This window comes from Bombus bifarius, unplaced genomic scaffold (genome assembly GCF_011952205.1).
Source record: "Bombus bifarius isolate JDL3187 unplaced genomic scaffold, Bbif_JDL3187 scf7180000008165, whole genome shotgun sequence".
NCBI lineage: Eukaryota > Metazoa > Arthropoda > Insecta > Hymenoptera > Apidae > Bombus > Bombus bifarius.
The window spans coordinates 814,083-836,152 of NW_022884487.1; the positions used below are offsets into that span (position 1 = coordinate 814,083).

Consider the following 22,070-nt stretch of genomic DNA (forward strand, 5'->3'; position numbering starts at 1 on the left):
AGATTAAACATGTTTAGCGAATTTGAAACCAATTAATAAAACCGGAGAAGAAATTCTGTTCTCGGTATCTTTCTATATAGTAGTCGCGGACGAGTTTAAATCAGATCAAAAGAAAGCGGGAAATATTAGTCGATTAAGGAGGGCATGTTCGAAAGAAAGATGTCTTCAATAGGAAGTTCAGGTTTTAGTTGCCTAGGCCCTAGGCAATCGAATCAAATTCATATTTCTTAAATCAAATATCTCGTAGCTCGTGGGAAATTGTCGTCAGTAATTTATTTACAAGCTGACGTTATAACTGAACGCAAAAATTGTATAATGTATCTACTTACTTATTAAATAATTGTGTAACCGTTACACATGTAATAAAAATCCAATGTTGTCAATAAAAACTAAATATTATATACAAAACTGTTGATGAATCTCTTGATTTTCAGTCAAAGCAAATTGATTTGAATTTTTAATAAGTGAAACACATACAATGCATGCATGTTTTATGTAAAGACAAGCATTTTTTATTTATATGAAAACCATATAAAAAATACAAATTTTCAAAGATAATGATACAATTGCCATTGCATAAAAAACGTTAAAAAATTGGACGGATACAGATCTTAATTTCTTCAATATAATTATATAATCTTCTTTCGCTAATACTTTGTTTCTTTTCTTTTATGTTGTGTCATGAAATATATTTAAATTTAACACAGAATTTAAAAATTATTGCTTACTTTGTTATACGTATCATTCTTTAAATGAATATTTATACGTTTAGAAGTTATCTTAGCGAAGAAGAAAATATTTTACGAATTTTCATGACACAAATCGTCATTAAAGAGAAAGAATTTGAATGGACGGAGATTCGTTAAAATTCCTTACTCTATGTATAAAAAGGTGACGTATAAAAGACACATGGAATTACATTTATAAGGCACATAACTACATTATCTTAAGGTAGAAAACTGATGTTGTCTGCATGTGCTGTCAAAGCAATTTTTTTAAAGTATGCTTGTGAAGAATTTTCAGATCTGAAGTGTTACTGTGAAATATATAGTAAACACATACTTATATGTTAAAATAGATTCTAATTTAATCTAAATTCTTTTCTAATACGAAACAGATCCGTAACATGATGTGAAAACATATGGTGATATCTATCTAATTTTACGCCATAGAAACTGAAAGTTTTCGAGAATACGCCTTTTCTTCCCATTCTCGATCAGACGGCAACGGTGCATGCCGTAGCTTACAAATACGCGAACCGTATCTTAATAAAATTATTATTACACAGACAACCAAAAGGGTTAAACACGTCGATGCTGGCCAAAAAATATGCAGTCCCATATTTTCTACTTAAATGATTTTTTTAAAGTATAGTTTTACCTTGTGTACCTTGTGTTTTACCTTTGTACACTTGCTACTTTCCAACTTTGGCTATTACAGTAGATCAGTTTATATGATTGTAAAACAATTGTGATGTTCTTAATTTGATACTAATATTCTTGAGAGCTTGTAAACTTTTGTATACACATAATATCAAGACTAATGTCTAATTAAATTTCACTCTCACGTTTTTGCATCTCCATATATTCTTGTGTTTGTGGTACGGTTCCATATGGTTTTGGATTGTGATATTGTAAAACTTCTTGTTTATCTTGTGTCACAAGACGTCCTGGTTCTAGCTCACTTAAGTCCAAAGGTGGTGTTTTATGAGGTAATACAGTCCACAATGGTTGAATCCACCTATTTCCTAATTACGTAAAAAGAAGGAGAAGATTATAAGATCATTTGTAAATGAATGAATGAATATATGAAAATATCTTATAAAAGTTACCTGTATGGGGACTTTGCCAATAATTTCTATGACGGGAGCACCAACAAAATCCAATGTTCAAAATGCATAGGAATGCAAATAGGAAGGAACAGATAGTGACAGTGACATAAAATGGAGTAAAATCACCATATTCGTGCTTCACAAAGTATGGATTCTTCAGATAATCCTCTCGCTCGTCTAAAATGGACATTTTATAAATTTTAGACTGAGATTCTTCTGAAAAAACAAAGATGATTTTCCCTTCAATGCTTAAACTTACACCAAAATTTTTAAAATCAATAATTAAAAAGTTGATTGGAAAGAATAAACAAATATTCTTAATCATATAATAACATCACTCAACATTTAAAAAATATATAATAAATAGTCAATTAACAAAATAAATACATGTCTTCCAAGAGATTTAAAAAATGTATATTTCAAAAACTGAATAATGTCTTGCATTTTTATAATACAAAAAATCCATTTTTTTTAGAGATGCAATCTCGCGTCATTCACTTAAAGTAATGAAGGCGTGGCGTAAGGTCAACATTACGAAATTAGAGTTACTTTAAAGTGTGTGTATATTGTTTACTATTACCATTATTGATTATATTGTATTCGAAATAATAACTATGCCAAAAATTATAGTAATACTGATTTATCCTCAAAAAAATATGTAGTCAGTTCGTAAAAAAAGAAATTAGGGAACCTCAATATGAATAAATGAGAATAACATCAATATTACATAATACGCACCTTCAAATAGTTCTTTCGTTCTTCGTTCTTCTACCGATCATTAATTAAATCTTTTATTAATTAATAATATATATAAAGTAGTTTTACTAACATTAATGCAACGACGTAACTATCACAATTACTCACATCACTCAATGCATTAGAATCTGTTACACTAAGTTGTATTTGGGCGGGGCGTTGTATATGGTGGGGGAAATGAGTGCTTTATGCAGTGTTCACATGTAGCGATAGAATGAAATAGTCGTGTTACGCTATCGCAAGAACTTGCTTTGTAAATTTAGTTTTAGCTAGCTAAAGTCAGTCTGTGTATATAAATTAGGAATAAAATTCTAAATCGATTGATTTTATGTCTACATGAATAGAAAAATCTGCATTGTCTAAAATGAGAGAAAGTCAGAAGTCGGCAGATAGGAAGTACTTCATTAAGTAACGTTCAGTTGGGAGCTGTCTCGAATTAGCAATTGTGAGACAGGTCACGTACAATGCTTGAAAGAGTCTGCTCTATTGTCTTTCCCAAGTTATGTACATATTTCTTTCGCAGCCATTTCCCTTCACATGCGTGTACCCCTCGCTTTCTGGTTGGGCCATCGAAGCGTTTTCCATCTCCATCGACTCAGTAGTGGATGGACCCGAAACATGAGATTTCGATGAACGGGGAGAAACCCCACCCAATATTGAATCAGGATGAGCAGGGAAGGGGATCCGAAGCAAAGAAACGAGGACATGAGCAGAAACCGCGACTTCGCAAACAAGAACCAGTTTTTCGAATTAGATCAATTTTATTCATTCTCGAGAATTAGTCTTCTTGCATTCTTGACGAACTAATTTTTGACGCGAAGTGTAAGGTTTTTGAGTAAATCATAAATCTAAAGTCTTCTCAATTTCGCACATTCCGGTGAGTAGAGCGGTTCAGCGCTTCACGAACACCAATGAGCAACGCACTTTTCCCTAGAACTGAGAACGTAACGTAAAGCCGCATTCCTAATCTGTAAATGCTTCAACAATTTTGGTTAAATGAAGGATTGGTTGAAAAGGATAAACTCCATTTTGTTATAATAAAAGTTTATTTAAATTAAAGTTAAGCCATTTATTTCATGTTATTTGTTTATATTAATTCACTATTATATTTCATCTTTTGTAGCCACGATACACATATTTTCTAGTGATACATCGGTAGTGGTATAATAAATTAGATTAGTTTGAAATCCAACTTTTTTTAAGTACTCCAAGCGACCCCAATTCAATAATGAATTTACTTTTCGGCCGATTTGTTCTTTTTCACTCGAGGTTAAAGTTTTTATGTTTGTTCTTAAAAATATTAAATAATATATTTTTTTTATCTTTCATGGTTAATTATAAAAAATATTTGGAATTTTAACATGAATATGTTACCTTGTCTCTCCTGAATCATTTTGAATTTCTGGAGTATTAATTGCCTTGTTTAGATCAGAGCCACAAGTTGCCCAGCTAGCAATGCTACATAAAATTGTAAATTCATTTGCTGTAAATCCAGACTGTTCTAAATACTCTTTCCCAACATATGATGCATATTCACATCTGTGATGGCAACAAAATGCAATGATTATACCAGTGACATTGCATTTAGGTTCATTTTGCATTGCTTGAACTAAGCAACTTAGAGTTAAATCTATGAAATAATTTTTTTTAGTAATTTTAATATAAATATTATGAATATAATATTAGAAATATATAAAAATATATATATACCTGTAGCTGCTCCACACAAATGTTTTGCAATACCAACTTTACGTTCAAATTTTTTAATTCCTGTTATATCATTCAGTTTCAAGTCAGCAATGTCAGCACGTATTCTTTCTATTAAGAGAGAAGATTGTTCATTTTTCAATTTATTATCACTCTTATGTCTGTGACTTGAACGGTCTACTAATAAAATACAACAATCTTTTTTATGCTTCACTATTTGGCCCAACCAATAAGTTAGTTTACCCTTTCCTGCTCCAAATTCAATAAAGCATGTATTGTCTTTTATAAGATTTACACGTTCCAAGTGTGATAATAATGATGAATTTTGTAAGAGATGTTTCTTAATAGTTTTTCCACAAGAATTATTATTTATTTTATCTTTAAGTATTGGATGTTCCAATACTATTTTATGAAATTGGGGTAACTTTTCTATAAAAGGATTAAAGAATTATACACTTTTTAATTTCAAGTTTTGAATTTACATATGTATGTATTACTAACCGTAAACAGTTTTTACTTTGTCTATAACTGTATTTATTATAAGGTCATTTAATTCAGAGAGTGGTATGTGTCGTGGTGCTTCGTAAGTCTTATTAGCATTAATTCCTTTTACGATAAATGATGGCTGTGCATCAATCAAGCGTTTTGCATTGCATACTTTCAAATGTTTAGTTAGCTTAGACTCATAACATGTACTGGAAATGATCTATAAATTTTATATACATAACGAAATATGAAATATTTATTATAACAGAGACATAAACTCACTGTGTCGGATCAAGTGGACATTTTATTCGTTTATTTTCAGATCCTTCTTTATCAGAATGATTAAATTCTAATGAAACTGGTTGATGTTCGCCGCAATACTTCTTTCCTTCCTTCACTACCATACGGCAATAACGTTTTTTTCTCTTCACAAAATACATGCAATGACTTTCTCCAGTCATTTCACTTAATCGCTAGATTCTTTGTTCTATAAAGTGTTTTTGTTCGATCAGTATATATTTGAAAGAAGCTACAATTCATACGTATACATAACGTGACATAACCTAACAGTAAATTAAACATGCTGTTAGAGCTACGTAGGATTAAACTTACTTAATTGAATACATAAATATGTATTACTACATCTAATAATTTTATGATTGAAAAATTTTATTTACTATAAGAAGTCGATCATAAAATTGAGGCTACTTTAAATTTGCGTGAAATATAACTCAACTAAAAAGTATGTATATAATAGGCAATTGCAGCAAACGTCTGTAGCAGTTGCTTTCAAGCGTTCGAAGAGATAAAGGTTATTCATTTTTTAAAATATTATATATTTTTTAAGGTTATTTATTTAAACAATTGCATTTGTCTTGCGAAATTTCTATTTTGATGTTACATTACATATTCATTAGTCAACTATGGTTTGCTATATTGCACTGATAAATTGTTTTTATATTTAATATATAAGTTTCTGTATTTACTTAACATTTTAATATTAGATTTTACCAACAGTTAAAAAAGTGGATAATTATTTATAGTTAATTTATAGTTTACTTTGTAGATGAAACAGGAATTCATAAAACCAATTGTCGTTAATACAGTTTTCTATTGAATCGAATATACATGCTTCATTATCATTTCTACAATTTCAGAAACACTTCTCTGTATTTAAATCTAATATACTTAAAATGGAGCTCTTATCCAATGCAAATATCTTTGTGTGGTATATATTTGTATGCTTACACTTCGCATATCTATTTTATTGGAGTATAAATATGTATATACATACATATACATATTGCTTTTATGGCAATTATCCAACACGACCAATATTTATTATCGGAACGTCATCGAATTTCCTATTCGCTGTATTTTCTCGATAGCAGTTGGCAGTGAATCATTTAACAGGAAGAATATAAACCGAATACAGACGATTTAACTCGGTGACTATTTTGTAAGCATCTAGCTATGCATATGTAGATTTAATATCTTTAAGTATAAGCGTGCGTTGTGTGCTTCTGTTCTTCTAGTACACCTACCAGGCGAAACATTTTCGACAGCCAATCGCGTGTAAAATTACTCTTTATACAGCGTACTCCCGAATTAAGGTGTGTGGCATTCAGAGTTCTGCTGGAGTGTTATTCGCAATACGTTCTCGTTCTTTTATGCAGTTAACTACATTTATACTAAAATTGTGTACATGTATGTATGTGTGTGCAATACAAGTGATAGTGAAGAACATTATCTTAAGAATCTATTATGTATTCCGTGCCTTTTAGATCATAACCTCTATTTATATATTCCAACGAAATATTTAAAACAACAAACGATCGATATTCAGTGAACTATGATGAAAATCAATCTTTTCTTCTAACGATGTTTTGGATTTTTATTTAATTTAAAAAAAAGTACATGATGACAAAATTGAAAATTGAATAGTATTTGAAGTAATATTTTGATTAATTTATCTACGATCTACTAGCCAACTCTCGCAGTTTTGGGAACTATTGTGAAGTAATTCAGTCTCTCGTTATAGTTTCGTGGACTACGACCTTACACCAGTTTGTCTTTGTCACCGCATGTACGGTAGCAACCTGTTGCGAGCTTGTGACCGTTAAAAAAAAATGTCCGGTACAGATTCCCACAGTCAGCATACATACATTTATATTTTAAGACCATTTTGGAACCGGTGGAAATGGTACGCGGTGATTGCATTATTAGGCATCGGTTCGATTATTTTAATTCGGCAATTCATATTCGCGTCCTATTTTCCTTTGAATCAGTTAGGACATAATGCGTATTCGGAGGAGCTAAATCAAGATGGTACGTATTTATTATTCAATGTGTATCTACTTGGATATTGTCATGGCAAAAGAATAAAATTTAAGTGGTAAATGAATTTGATAAAATCGACTAGAGTAATATTAAAATAAGAATTGAATAATAACAAACATGAAATCAACATATAAAGAACACTATAATATAAGAATATAATAATGGACGAGGAATATTTTTATTGGTATGAAAGAAATATTTTTTAAAAACTAATAAAATAATAGACTGATTTACCGGTGGAAAATATTGGAAATTCATGACGAAACATATGACAATATTCTTGTTGACGTGCAACTCCTAAACAAGTATATTATTAATAATAATTTGTTTCTACTGCTGTTGCAGTCCTTAATAGGTGGTATAACTTTACCAATGGTGAGTTCAGAAAATTAATTATTTATCTTACATTTTTAAAAGATTTAATAATGTAGCAATAATTATAAAACGTTATACAACATTGCTTAATTTGTTCTTTTGTTTCTAAATTTTTTCACGTATTTAGGTTAATTTCGTAATGGTTTCGTATTAAGAACACTTTGTTTATATTTACACAGGGGTATAGAATTTCCGTAACATAATAACAGTATTGTTTAAAGTTACAAATATTAATCTTAATCTTTCGAATTACATTTGTATTCAATCTGGATTTATTAATTTATGATTTACATCATTACCAATCAAAACAATTGATAACGTCTCTTTATCGATCATTTATTGCTAAGATCTTTATTGCCAAGATCGTGTTATACGATATATTGTTGACCTACAGGAGTATAAACAGAGTAAAAAAATAATTGATCGAAATCTCAATTGAATGCACTTACGCATAACTATGAATTACTGTTATTAACCTCTTAAACTTGAAATATTTTCCTATATATATTGAAATAGCTATATTGACATACCGAGATATTCCTCATACCCTGTTAGGAAGTTAAGAAACATCTGTTTCGCGGACGTTTGTAAAAGTAATTGGTTATGGAATGATCGAATTAAAATAAATATAGATTGAGGCTAGCAAATGTTACAAATATTTATTGTCCTTGTTTATAAATACATATTCGATAGGAATGCTTGATCGGTAATATCAACTACTGTTACTATTATTTTTCAAATTTTTAATTTGAAATGATATTTTAGATTACATATCCTTTTTAGTATATCGTTAATTGTAATCTTATGAAATTCTTTAAAAATAGATAAAAAAAATCATCTTCGATTTCGATGATTTTGAAATACGATACAGAACATTTGAACATTTTGAACATTTATTTTCTTATATATATCATTAAGTGGTAATGGTAAAATCCGCAATCACTTAGTTGCCAACCCAATACACATATATAGCCGGCGGTCTCGTTTAGTTTCCGAGATATTCGCACATAACTCTCGGTACTACTACAGTGATTTCTACCTATACCTTTTGCATCCGTAACAGTGTATGTATTAGTTTGGATGCTGGCCGCCATTTTCCTCATTTTCTGTTTATAAAGCTGAGTCGGGCGAGTTTAAAGCCCTATGCACAACTGCAAATGCGAGCTCGTAGGTAATGTCCGTTATAACTTATAATTCAATTAAAAGTGAATATCATAAGTGCATTAGGTTTGGATTCGATTTTTCAATTCGGCCGCTGCAAAGCGGCCAGCAACTCTTACGTAAAGTAATAACAATTATCCCGTTTCGTAAAATAGTATCAAATACTCATTCGTATATAATTTTATCCAAGTATTGCCGGTTACCTTGCGGCTGCCGGTTTGAAAACTCTAACTGAAACTCAAACCCAATACATTAATCATATTCGTGTAATTTATAACAGACATTTTTTACAGTTTTGTATATGAAGTTATGCACGATGCTTTAGGCTAGTCCACCGCCATTTATAAACAGAAGATTAGGTGGCCGGTAACCAAATCGTACACATACGCTGCTACAAAGGTACAACTACAGATAAAATTCATTGTAGTGATACCGCCAGTTTTTTGCAAATATCTCAGAAACTAAGAAAGATTGCCGCTAATATGTATAGGAAAAGTTATTCACAATATCGATTTTTAAAACATATCCAAAAATCATCGAAATTGGAGATAAGGTAGCCTTTCTGCAGTTTCACCAGTAATAATTTCTATGGTCTGATGCATATGCATATTCTTTTCCAATGATGTCTCAGCCATTTCAGTCACGTTTACAACTAGTAACGTTTGAATTAATTTGTTCAGCCTGTGTTTATGTCATGCTATTTAGTTATCAAGTCATGTTATTAATACCGCATGTTAAGGACACTACATCAAGGACATTGCAAGCAACGGGATATTAAATATGCATAACTCTCGTACTTTTACTTATATGACAAATTGATACATATTTATCGAATGTTTTCTCCAGAGTTCAATTAAAAATTAAAATCTGGCCATAATTCTGATTAATCTGATTATGTATATTATTTTAAGTTGTTAAATGGTACAATGGCAAAATACAGTCACCATCGGATCCGGCACATTGGCAGCGGTACATGACCGATATTCGTCGACAATGGATATTTCGGGAATACAATCCGGATCAACCATACAACCTTGAAAATCCAGAAATCGAAGATCAATCGATGGGCCAAGCCGAACATATTCGAAAAATTTTCCAAGATAAGGTAATATTAAAATATTGTGTAATTATAATACTTTTAATATGAAATCAGTAAAAAGAATCACTATCAATGGTCTCATATTCAAATATTTTTTAAATACATACTTTTAATATACAATTTTTACTATCAAATATTTTTAATATAAAATTGGTAAAAAAGAAATTACCGCCGATAGTTTTAATTAAAGAATTTTTCAGATTTTTTTTAATATAAAATTTCTGCTGTCAAATATTTTTCCTACGTAACGAAGAGAAAGAAATATTGTCAATGATTTTAAAATTCAAATATCTTTATTTTCATTATTCAAATTTCTGTTATCAAGTATTCTTAAATTGAAATTGATAAAAAAAAAAAAAAATACTCTCAGTGAAATCTCAATTCAATTTAAGAGAAATGTATTTTAGTTCTCGATGTTTGAATAAGTGGCAACTGACAACGCAAACATTTGATAATTTGTTTACAGAAAAATGGCTTCTTCGTAGAATGTGGCGCTTACGACGGGGAGACTCGGAGTAACACATTGGTATTGGAACGATACTTCGATTGGAATGGTCTTCTGGTAGAGGCGGATCCTTTGAACTTCAGTAAAATGTTGAGAAGAAACAGAAAAGCTTATCTAACACCTACGTGCCTCGCCACTGAGCCATTTCCCTCCGTGGTACGAAAGTTCGTAATTTGTTGCAGAAAATTATATAATAAGTTACCTTATAATATTTTGCAATATTCATATTTTTTATTCATATACGTATATATATATCCATTGTGCAATTTTCAGAATTCCTTCTTGATGGCCGATAATGTTGGACGTCTTCATGAGCCGAATGCTTCTGATAGCCATTTACCAAATTCTCCTGATGTTGCCCACAGTGGTGTCCACATCTCAGTTCAATGTTTTCCATTTATAGATTTAATGGCTGCTCTTAATGTGACTACAGTAAATTATTTTAGTCTTGACATTGAGGGGCATGAGCTTCAAGTATTAAAAACGATTCCTTTCGACATGATAAATATCGAGGTGAATTTAACTTAATTTAAAATTAAGAAAAAAATTATAATTTTAAATTTTGTTACTATTTTTATTATTTTTTAATTATCTTCGCATAAATTTTGAATTACGAAATTTTCAGACACTTTCTGTGGAATTCTCTCATGTTGAAGAAGGCAAAAAGGAGTTGATCGGTTTTATGGAGTCAAAGGGTTATTATGTGTATTCAATGGTTATTAGATCTGATAATTTAGCACACGATATAATATTCGTGAAATACGACGAAAAGTTTAATTCACTAATAGAATAATCTCGCCTTAGCTAAGTTAGCGTTTTCCTTTTAATATCATATTTAAGTAACTTATTTAATGGAAAAACTACATCATTAAGTTATATACATTATCACATTAGCGTACGTAACATGAAACATATTCCATTGTAATGTTAAATGCAAAGTGTTAATATAAAAAATTAGTTGATCTGATATTATGAATATTGTTCGAATTTTATTTTACAAAATATTTACAGAAACATATATTTTGGATAATAAAAATAAAGTGTCTCTTTGTAAATAGTTCGCATAAATAAAAATCAATAATGATCTATAAACTATTGAAAACGAACGCTTTGCAGTCAATTAGGAACGAAATCTATACATATAGCATATAAATCGCATTAAGAAGTTTGTTTTACCTGCTCCAGCTTAAGCGTCCTAGATATTTAAATATTTTTTACGGTAATTGATTCCTATTGTAAAAATAAAAGCGAACACTATACAATTTTTAAAGACTACTGGAATGATTTAATGTACAATTAAATCAACCTGCCATTTATTGCTACGTCATGAGCAATAAAGTTTTAATAGTTAGCGCTATGGCAAAAATATCGATGTATATGTTCCGCAGAGACTGTAATTAAATAAATAATTATTTAAAGCTCGAAGACTAGTTTCGTCACCTCCTCAATACTTTTACTTCATGGAAAATTATATCTATACAGTTTAAAAATATCTCTAATTGTTGTAATATCTGTCATAATTATAAATATAAATCGAATATGTACGTAGTTCGATAAGCGCATAGGAACTTAATTTCCGTAGAAACTTAATTTGTCATTTTGTACATTTATAAAGATGAAAATTCACTAAAGAAATTAGAACAAACAATTTTGGCAAATCACACGAATCTTGGTAAACATGAAAGAGAAGATCTTTTTAAGATCCCTTTTGGTTCTTAAACATTAATCAATTTTATCTATCGTATAGCTTATCTTTAGTTTTTCTTCAATTCGAAGACACAACTGTTTCATCTTTGTTCTAATACTTACTCGGTACACGGTTATATAATTAGTGATCACAGATTCCAAAATTCTATGCAACGATAATTCGATCCTAATATATCGTTCATAATCTTATGTGGATTAGTGTTTTTTTTTTTGGTAATGAATAACATAAGCATTTTTAGGTCTCTTTCTCACGCTATTGAAGGTACAAATAATTGAAATAGACTACCAGATAGTCGGTACTTAATATTAAATAAATGATTCCAGCATTTTTAAATTTCTTTTAGGTTAGTTTTTAATAAATAGTGTTTCTATAAAATACAGAATGTTTCCGAAATCGTGGTAAGTTGAATAATTCTACTCTTTCAACTTAGACGTAACAGAAAACTCAAAGAATGTGTACAAAATGTAAAATATAGAAATCAGAACCATAATGAAGTTTGTTTTCTTCAGTCATCTCAGTCCGGTGGTCCGGTTTCACCCGGTAATGTCAATTGGTTATGGGTTGGATGATATTGAATACGGGATGTAAGATATAAGACGTAAAAGATGGGATAATCTTGGGGACCATGGAAAAAAGGATAGTATAGGATTTGCCGAATAAAAATCTGTCTACGGCACCAAGAGCGACATTTTCAACAATTTGTAAACAATTAAAATAAATGTCATTGAAACTACGATTTCGAAAAAAGTCTGTATATATGTACAATATACAATCCACATACGAATACGAACGACGTTAAGTAGTATAATCAGTGGAATTGATATAGCCAAGTCGGTGTCAGTTTGAAAATGATAAATAGTACATTTAAATTAAGGAGAGCAGCATGCAATCAACTAGCAAGGAAATTATCTTATATACAGCCCTAAACACAACACTATTAGTAGATGCTAACACTGAAGTCTTTAATTTACAACTTCATTACCATATCTCCTCCACCGACTATGCTACGATATCATGGAATGGTTCGAAAGATCACAGTCTTAGAAATTATCCTCGTCATATTCCCACTTTATCCTTTCAAACATAACTCTCCTGTTTCTTCCTGACGATACTTCCACTAACAACCGTTGTCTGAAGTGGCACTTTAACCTGTTTCTCCGCGGTCGTGTTGTTGCAGGGTGCCTTAACGCTGTTGCTCTTATTACTGCTATGTCTCCTCCAGAAATCAGACTGATTGCTACTACAATTGGTCGAGCCAGTAGTATAAGTACCAGTTTTGTCCGACGTTTTTTTCTTTTTCTTCCTATTGGGGCCCAGACCACAAACCCTGAGAAAACCTTCCCTGAATTTCGTGGACATCAGATTGTAGAGGATAGGGTTAATGGCAGAGTTCAGATAGAACATCACTCGACAGAAATAGAGCAGGGTGAAGTAGCGCTCGATACCAAAGTCGAGGATTACTTTAATTGGAACGACCAAGATCCAAAGTGTCAGTGCCCTAAATGGTAACAAGCATAGGAAGAAACAAAACACCACTGTCCCTAGCATCAGCATCACCTGCTTGCGATATTTGAGCAAGTTATTGGACGAGCCACGGCTAATCGTCGAGTTCGTCATCAGATGTCGTGCAATCACCGTGTACAGAACCACAAGGATCAGCAGCGGTACCACGAAGAACACGATTATCGTGAACAGAACGAAACTGATCGGCCAGAATGAATTTGCAACTGTGCTGCAGGTCGGAATGTACGTACCGTTCGAGTTTTCTTCCTCTTCGTACTTGACCATCAGTAGAATGGGGCTGTGAACAGACGTTTTATCTAAATGATTGGTGATTTATGTTATTTTCGTTTCGTGTATGGTATAGTTTTTAAATATTTGTTCTTTTTCTTTCATATCTCTTGCAGAAAAATATTATTAGCTGGTCAATATAATAGAAGCTGATTTAGAGTAATGTATTATTGGATTTTGATAGTTGCACTACTGCGAGCTTAATATTGGTCAGTAATTGCCAGCAGTGGCTAAAGCAGTACAAATGAATTACTAGCTATATTGATGAAATAGCAGCTGGAACTAACGTAATTAAATCATTATTGGAAAAGCAGTCATAGTCAGTAGTTTTAGGCAGTTCTTCAGTATATTTTTTTAGTAGATTTTCATAGCTTTTCTGGAAGAGATACTTCACATATTATACATAGTTATATATACAATAACTATTATAGTAATGTATATGGTAACATGTCAGTATATTTTTCTCAGGTTTTATTTTCCGAATATTTTTATAAATTTACTACAGTAATTTCATTTGGAGCAGAAACATGGAATGTTATTATTAAATATTCTTAATCGTATTCGAAAAAGGTTACCATCGGCCAGTAACATATAAAAAGTACATAAAAGTTCATATCACAACAATACAGTATTTGTTCGAAGAATACCGTTCTTTAATACAATCACATAAGCAGCTGTTTACAATACTGTAAGTGAGATCACGCTCTCTAATTAATGCCGACTGAAAATGTAAATGTACAGTAAAAACATCATGCCGGTTACATAAGAAAGTATCACACAAAGTTCTCTTCCTGTTCACTACTATCAATTTTCCTAGTTCCGGTCATATTGCTCCTTAATCCTCTCTTGGCACACTTCTTCATTCTGCATAGTTCCAAAAATCCTTTTTTGAACTTACTGCTCATTAAATTATACAATATCGGATCAATGGCGCTGTGCAGATAAAACATGATCCTGCTAAAGTTAAGAAAAGCGAAGAACGTGTCTCGATCAATGGCAGCAATCTGTTCTGCTGGTGCGATCACTATATAAAAGATCAGAATCCTGTATGGCGACAGACAGATGAAAAAGCTGATAACCACCGATAGTAACATTGTAATCACGTGCTTCTTTGCTCTGGTATGGTAAGAGTCGCTTGTATTACTGGGATCTGGCATCAATTGCCTGATGATGAAAGTGTACAGGATCAGCAGGATCAGCAGTGGCGCTATATAGAAGACGAGGACCAGAAGTAAGAAGAATACCACAGTGGCGCTACTGTCGGCCATCGTCAAACAGACTGGAACAAAGTTCCTCGCGTCTTGATCGTTCTTGTTCTCCTTCACGCGCATCTCCTGGTACTGAGAGACCCAGATTATGGGACTGCAATCAGTTAAAGCGAAATTGGCGTGCAACTGGAACTTTCAGAATCTTCAAGCTAGACGGAGATCGAGCAGGAAGGATGGCGGTTTGAGATTAACGTGTAAGCGGTTTTTAGCCCCTTTACCGACCGAGTTTGCAGAGGATTTGCCTTGTAAGCTCGGCGAAGCTTGTGATTCGATTGGATCTTGCACTACTTTCTTTTTTCATTGAGTACAAGCTTTGGATCCTCATGGGTCTATAAGCCACATGAACAATGTTGAATGTTAACAATATAATAGCAATATAAGAACAATACCAAAATGTAAAAATAAGGAATTCAGAAGTAAAAATCCGAGTAATCGCATGGTTCGTAATACTTCATCTTAATCTCTGGATTTAGTCTTAAATTTAGCGTTCTTCTTTTTAGTTTTTTTAATCTACACCTGGTTTTAGTTTTATGTATTAGAAAACACCAGTACAATGTGTACGGTTTGAACCTATATCTGACAGCTATTTGTTTTCTCTGAGCTTTAACATTATTATTCTTGTTATAAGATAACTTGCATTATATTGAAGGGTTGAATTTAGCCTCACCTGGATAGATCAAATCTTTAGGTTAAAACAAGCAATATGTATTCAAAGCAATTATTTTTTTCCTATACCCTGCTCTTTCAATTGGAATTATTGAATCAGTATTGTATTGACGAAAATGTGATGCAAATGTTTTCGACACGTTTTCCAGGAAATTGTTCAATGACTCGGTTTAATGCGCGACGCACAAAAATAATCAATGGGGATTTTATTGCTGAGACGAAATGGATCCATCGTATTTTAAACCCGAGTATTGTGCAAACTTGATTAGCAAATAATTTAATTAACTGGATTAATAATAATTGAATCTCTTTATATTTATTCGAACCACGTATAACGTTATTCCCCTTGTTTCTCTATTTCAGCAGTAATTTTCTTTTTTTTCCGATTTTTCAATTTGAATAGATTCTTACTTTTTATATAAATATACATATATATAAAAAAGAAGAAAGAAAATCATTCGAATTTCTTTGTTGAGATACAGCTCTTAACTTTTCTGAAAGTCGTTTTAGATATCGAGACACGGGGAAAATAGCTTGCCGTCACACGGTGACACTCCCACGTAACCGAACACAGTATCCTGTTGCTTTCTTTTCGTTCTTCCTCCCTCCCTCCTTTCTTTTGTCTTGGCACGGATCTCGGACCCGATCTTCGCACGAAAGATGGCACCGTGATATTGAATTTCCTCGAATACTCGAACTGACGCAATTTTCGGTAATTGCACAGAGATTGTTGTGTTTTCTCTCTTTATAAATGGAGAGAGGAAGAGAAAAAAATGACGCATTTGTCAAAATTGCTAACACTGTTCAAAATTTGTAGAAAACTGTTAAATTATATCAATGTCTGTAGAACAATTTATTTTCTGAGATTTTAAGTAAGATTTTAAAGATAAATAATTTTGATTGGACTATTCAAAATGATATTGTAAAATAAAAATATAAAATAAAAAGCATGCTTTTTTATTAAAAATGAAGAATTGTTTTTCTTAAATCGACAATAAAGAAACGCAAGTGATCATTGATAATAATAAAATTAATGTAATAAAATTCTTATTGTTTTCATTGGACTTATAATTTATGTTATACCAACGTATTTCTTTGAATTTGAGTATGTTAGAACCCACTTTGTATTGTTACAGTTTACTATAAATTTCTTCGTCTGACATCCCAGATACAGGGAAAAGGCAGATGTTTGAAAATTTAAGGAACTGTGGGTTATTTTGCTAATAGTGATAGTAGAATTACCCCATATATATCAGAAAGAGAGGATTTCCCGGGTGATTCATCAATAGTATTGTGTTGCAAGGCCGTATACGAGCTTGGAGTACTTGGAGCTTCATTCAAGAAACTTCCCTCTGAAATTATACTAGGCATCTGTCTTGCTTTCCTGCCTTGATAAACTGCGATACGCTTGTGCTTATTCAGCTTCCCAATGTCTGACAGATATATATATATGTTGGAAAGCAACAGTTTCTGCGCTCGATTTCAATTTCTAGCTTCTTTTGTTGTCTCTTATAATCTATTTCTTTCCTATTTCTTCGAGTTGCAATGTTAAAAGAAAGAAAAATATTTCGTATTTGATTTCTGAAGATCTAAAACAATACCTGACATTTGTTTTCTTTTGTGCTTATCTAAATTCAAATTTTTATGCTTGTATTTGAGGTTTAAATTTAAATCATAATATTCTATCACTTTATAGGTTAAATTACCTGTACATACAAATTGCAATTTCTTCCCCTAAATTTACTTTCAAATCTACCGCACGTCATTGACCTGGAAAACGTGTTTCTTATCACACCAAGACGTCACAGATCCAAAGGAGATCCCCTGTTTAATATCTCCTCTGCTGATAGGTCCCTCAGGAATAAACTCGGTAATTACTTTCCTTTTTTACCCTGTCCTAAGTAACTTGAAGCCTTCGAACAGTACCATTGTAACATTTCTACGATATATTTCCTTCCTTCATATATTCAATTGTAGTTCTCTTCTAACCGAGTTTTACATCTCTGGTTTTTTTCTGATTTCATCCTGGACCTTTCTGCTCCATTTATGTCGTTATCTCCTGGCAATTTTGGCCTCACTCAAACGACCATTTTGTTTGTACTTTTTCTAACGAATGGACGTAATAAAGTTCCTTGCCAATTTTTAGCAATTTCATATTTTTTTGTCTATTCACAATGTAATTGTATTTTTCTATGTCCAGTTTCTAACAAAGCACCATCTCGCGGACCAATTACGTTTTGCACGCTTAGTACAAGTTAGAAAACTGCATACAGTGTTCGAAGGTCTGCTCACAAATCAGATTCGTTATCGTTGGAATGAATCTCAGAACTGGATGGGCTACGTTTATTTTTTCCATCTCTACCAGAGAATAAAAGCTTTAAACACAAAATTTAATAGAAACTCAGATAAGTGGTTAAATAAATTCTCTCTGTAGTAGTATTTCAATATGTTTTAAAGATCAGACTGAAGATAAACTTTGATCATTTTTTCATATTATTACCTTCAATATGTCGATCTTTTCTTCTTGGAAACAATGTTGATTTTCTAAGAGAAACTCCTTTGAATATCAGATATTGAATATGATAGAATTCATGTAATAGGAATTAAGCAACCATGTCTTCTAAAAGCCAAAATTGATTTCTATAAGATGTGTTACATCTACGTTCAAATCAATGATATTATTAAAAAATGCTATGAAATTCCCTTTGAACAAAATATTTACTTGTTTACTTGTTGATCATAAATGGTTAAAGAATTTATAACATATATATATATATATTTCTAATCTCTACTTTGCCATTTCCTTTTCCGAAAGCAAACTTTTTCAGTTAATTTCAATGTTTTCTTTCCTTTTGCTAGAAGGTATTCGGAGACTTTCTGTTTACCGAGTAGGCACGGGAGCAAAATTTTCCTATCAACTGGCATCCGTCTAATCCCCTAATCTATGGATGTGGATTATGTATTCTGTCTCTATCAATAACACCGTCGAAAATCCGAGATTACGATTTCAGAGGGCGGTAGTGTACGGTAAACAGTGGCGGACGAACATATACAAGTATTTATATTGCAGAGGAGTAGCGTTGTATTTTCTAGTCCTTTATTACCATTGATAAGTTTTGCCCCAGAAATTCGATTCGGCGAAACATTTTTGAATACCTCGAGCTATTACTTTCCCTTTAACTTCTGTTTTCTTCCAATTTTTCGCCACTTGTGCAATCAATCTGGGACTGGAATTCTAGGAATTTGATATACTGTCACGACTGGCTACAGAAAGTGCAATTTATAAATTTCTCAGAAAAGTATGTAGAAGTTGCGATGGATCTAGGATTATTGGATCTTTTAGTTCTTAAACTTTAAATACTTCTTCCTTGGAATTTATCCGAAAGAATTATTGTCTTTTAAATTGAAGTTATAATATAACCTCCTCGCCATTTTCCTAAGTAGTTTCACATCATCTAGTTTTCACTTTTTAGTTAGAAATTGATGAATCTTTTTCTACCAGTAACAGAATATGTCTATATGATAAGTTTTATTTGAACGAATGATTGAAATTAAATTTAAATATTTCTTCAGTCAATTAAAAAACTGAAACTGTTCCAGATTGTATCTACTTAATAAAGTGCAACGAAACATAACGTAAAACATAACCTTTCAATATTCTAAATACTAAACAACATTTTATACTAATTCTGTATAGAATCATTTCTTTCCATCATATTACGCAAGTCAATTCAACCTTTATTCTATGTTGAAACACGCCCAATAATTTTCTTGCGAAGCCATCTCCATCTGGGTTGCCTTCCATCTTCCTCGAAAGCTTTGTTCTTTTTCACCACGACACCTAATGCCACTCTTCTTTCTTTCTTCGATATTTTTTTTCCTTGGAAGACGATCCTCCAGCAGCTTTTTCACAGACTGCTTTCCCGAGCCATAAATTCAGCGAACAGGGGGCCTCGTCTTTGAGCCGAGTAACAGCGCCCTCGTGATCCACGAAAGGAAAAAAGTGTTACCGATGTGTAAAACTCTTCCTCAGAAGTGGTTCACAGGCGATATTCCTTTTATGACCAGTGATACACGTTGCCTTTCTTCGTTTGGGCCAACTCGAACGTGGATGAAACACCAGGTAGATTTTATGACTCGTTTAAATCGAATCTTTCAGCAATATATGGTCGACTTTCTTTGTTAACACTGGACTGCGGATATTTAAATATTTATAAAATATTTAATTTTTAATTGGTATTGTTGAGTCATAGATGATAACAATTATTTAGGTTAGGTTATTTAATTTTAATTTATATCCTATATCTTACGCAATAAGATATGTTAACGATATTTATCACGTAAATCAGAAGATACAAATTAGAATAAATACTTTAAGATTAAATACTTTCAGCAATATATGGTCGACTTTCTTTCTTAACACTGGACTGCGGATATTTAAATATTTATGAAATATTTAATTTTTAATTGGTATTGTTGAGTCATAGATGATAACAATTATTTAGGTTAGGTTATTTCACTTTAATTTATATCCTATATCTTACGCAATAAGATATGTTAACGATATTTATCACGTAAATCAGAAGATACAAATTAGAATAAATACTTTAAGATTAAATAACCTACACCAAATTATTATGCGTCACCGAGATACCCATTGAGGGGTAAGAATGTAAAAATGCGTAGAATATACATAACCTGCAACAATATATAAAATATCGCAAAACAGTATTCCTTATGATATTTAGGGACCGAAATAAATACGTAGGCCCTTCCACTTCTCTAGTTATGTTTATAAAAATATAAGTTCTTAGAAGTATTCGCAGTCCAATTATTGCGTTTCGAACGAACTACCGATAGATCTAATAAGCTTAAACCTTTTCTTTTGTCGAGAAAACTTTTTACCAAGTGTCGAAGGAGTTTAGTAAAAAGTTTTGAAGTGTTCGTTGAAGGAATTTCTATTTGAAAGACGATGTTGGTTTGTGTGCTTGGAGCTTTCGGGATTTGTGAAGTTCTATCGTAGTTGTGAAGTTAGTAATATGGACTCTCAAAAATTTCTCAATTTTATAAACTCGTTAAACCAAATCGCTACCAATCCATTGAAAGAAAAAGACTAAGTTTTGATTATTTCAGGTATCTTAGGATATATGTGAGCTTTCTGAATATTCTTTTTGATTGTTTCCTAGCCACGCATTTAATTTAATTACATAAAGTGGCTACGCATAGCGATTTTACTTAATGTTCCGGAAGAATGGTTGCATTACAGGCTTATTCATGAGATTACTAATGTAATTCCAGAAGAGTATCCACACTTTTATTAGGACCATCCTTCTTCCAGCCCTACTTCGCGCGCTTGGGGATCAGCCTTTAATAATGATTAGCGTATTTGGATGATTCTAATTTGGTTTGAAGATATTCTATGCTAAATAATTAAACTATGTTCCTAAGCATGAAATATTTATATTTAAGAGTCACATTTAATCATAAATGAAATTGAATTGAAACATGAATATTTTAATAGTGCATGGTAATTAATGTAAATTAATGTATCTAGGAACTTTTAAAATTATCAAAACTATTAGCAGTGGTACTAACGCGAGAAAAGTCAAAATCACTGTCAATACGAGTTAAACGAATCTCAATTTTAAAACTTTCTCACAAGACAAGTAAATCTTCGGCAATAACACAAACAGAGAAATAATCGTAAAATAGAACTCGGAACGTATTACGGTGGTTTTTACAGCTTTCCTTTTAATTTCCATCTGGCTAGGTCATCATATTCTGCCCTCGTTATCCCTCCATTTATAATCCTTGCTCGTTTATCACCAGGAGTAAAGTCAGAAATTTTTCAGAGGATGTCTTACGGACCATTAAGGTTTTGCGGGTCACCGTCGTGATTTTCTTATCATCGCCACTCCATATCGATTTTTACAGCCGGATTTCCCCGGAAAATATCCCTGAGGGAAGCTTTTTCTCGCGCGTACAATGATATGGTAACATATGGCTTTAAATTACTATCGTCTTCGGTGAAATTCCCTTTCGCAATGTATATATATATTGTAATTGAGAGAAACAGCTGCCTTTTAGCTTCCACGTATCCTCGATTCTTCTTCAACGCTCTCCTACCTCTGTGGCGTCATATTTCACCGGTAAAAAATCGTTAGTACTGTTAAAAATGGTTAACCGCAGCTATTTTTCTCTTTAATGTTCCTGAAGATAGATTGCATAGTGTGGTATTGAAAAGTTTACTTCAGTTTGTTTTTATAAATATTTTAATGTCAATAGCTTAAAAAACCAATATCTTCTAAGTTCTATCATCTTTTGATTTTTACGCGTTATGGTTGGCACGCATGTCACAGTTTACTAATTTACTTATA

At 31.9% G+C, this 22,070-nt stretch overlaps 5 protein-coding genes across 10 annotated transcripts in view; 1 reads left to right on the forward strand and 4 right to left on the reverse strand.

Moving 5' to 3' along the window:
• Positions 1-1,006: 1,006 nt before the first annotated feature.
• Positions 1,007-1,472, reverse strand: LOC117209097. Its single transcript, XM_033450704.1, has one exon. The coding sequence runs from the start codon at positions 1,339-1,341 to the stop codon at positions 1,162-1,164; it is 180 nt and encodes a 59-aa protein (XP_033306595.1). The 5' UTR covers positions 1,342-1,472; the 3' UTR covers positions 1,007-1,161.
• LOC117209096 lies at positions 1,070-2,732 on the reverse strand. Its single transcript, XM_033450703.1, has 3 exons — positions 2,570-2,732; positions 1,832-2,047; positions 1,070-1,747 (listed from the first exon to the last, which is right to left on the reverse strand). Exons 2-3 carry the CDS (start codon positions 2,019-2,021, stop codon positions 1,551-1,553), a joined length of 387 nt encoding a protein of 128 aa, XP_033306594.1. The 5' UTR covers positions 2,022-2,047; positions 2,570-2,732; the 3' UTR covers positions 1,070-1,550.
• Positions 2,733-3,641: 909 nt separating this feature from the next.
• Positions 3,642-5,594, reverse strand: LOC117209092 (tRNA:m(4)X modification enzyme TRM13 homolog). 2 transcript variants are annotated; one of them, XM_033450698.1, is made up of 6 exons: positions 5,393-5,594; positions 5,063-5,267; positions 4,796-4,989; positions 4,298-4,723; positions 3,962-4,217; positions 3,642-3,877 (listed from the first exon to the last, which is right to left on the reverse strand). In XM_033450698.1, the coding sequence occupies exons 2-6, from the start codon at positions 5,239-5,241 to the stop codon at positions 3,691-3,693; spliced, it is 1,242 nt and encodes a 413-aa protein (XP_033306589.1). In that variant the 5' UTR covers positions 5,242-5,267; positions 5,393-5,594; the 3' UTR covers positions 3,642-3,690. The 2 variants fall into 2 exon arrangements, with proteins under 2 accessions (XP_033306589.1, XP_033306588.1); XM_033450697.1 differs by having other exon boundaries at positions 5,063-5,309.
• Positions 5,595-6,753: 1,159 nt separating this feature from the next.
• Positions 6,754-11,681, forward strand: LOC117209094. 2 transcript variants are annotated; one of them, XM_033450699.1, is made up of 6 exons: positions 6,754-7,108; positions 7,466-7,495; positions 9,568-9,761; positions 10,222-10,416; positions 10,534-10,773; positions 10,886-11,681. In XM_033450699.1, the coding sequence occupies exons 1-6, from the start codon at positions 6,910-6,912 to the stop codon at positions 11,051-11,053; spliced, it is 1,026 nt and encodes a 341-aa protein (XP_033306590.1). In that variant the 5' UTR covers positions 6,754-6,909; the 3' UTR covers positions 11,054-11,681. The 2 variants fall into 2 exon arrangements, with proteins under 2 accessions (XP_033306590.1, XP_033306591.1); XM_033450700.1 differs by lacking the exon at positions 7,466-7,495 and having other exon boundaries at positions 6,822-7,108.
• A 1,184-nt stretch (positions 11,682-12,865) lies between these two features.
• Positions 12,866-22,070, reverse strand: part of LOC117209091 (growth hormone secretagogue receptor type 1) — a 63,640-nt gene continuing 54,435 nt past the window's right edge. For 2 of the 4 annotated variants that reach the window (XM_033450695.1, XM_033450694.1), the window contains exon 7: positions 12,866-13,769. In XM_033450695.1, coding sequence (XP_033306586.1) covers positions 13,046-13,769 — 724 coding nt within the window. In that variant the 3' untranslated portion in view covers positions 12,866-13,045. Of the gene's footprint in view, positions 13,770-14,221; positions 15,122-22,070 lie in introns of those variants that run through there. The other 2 variants (XM_033450693.1, XM_033450696.1) reach the window with 2 other exon arrangements.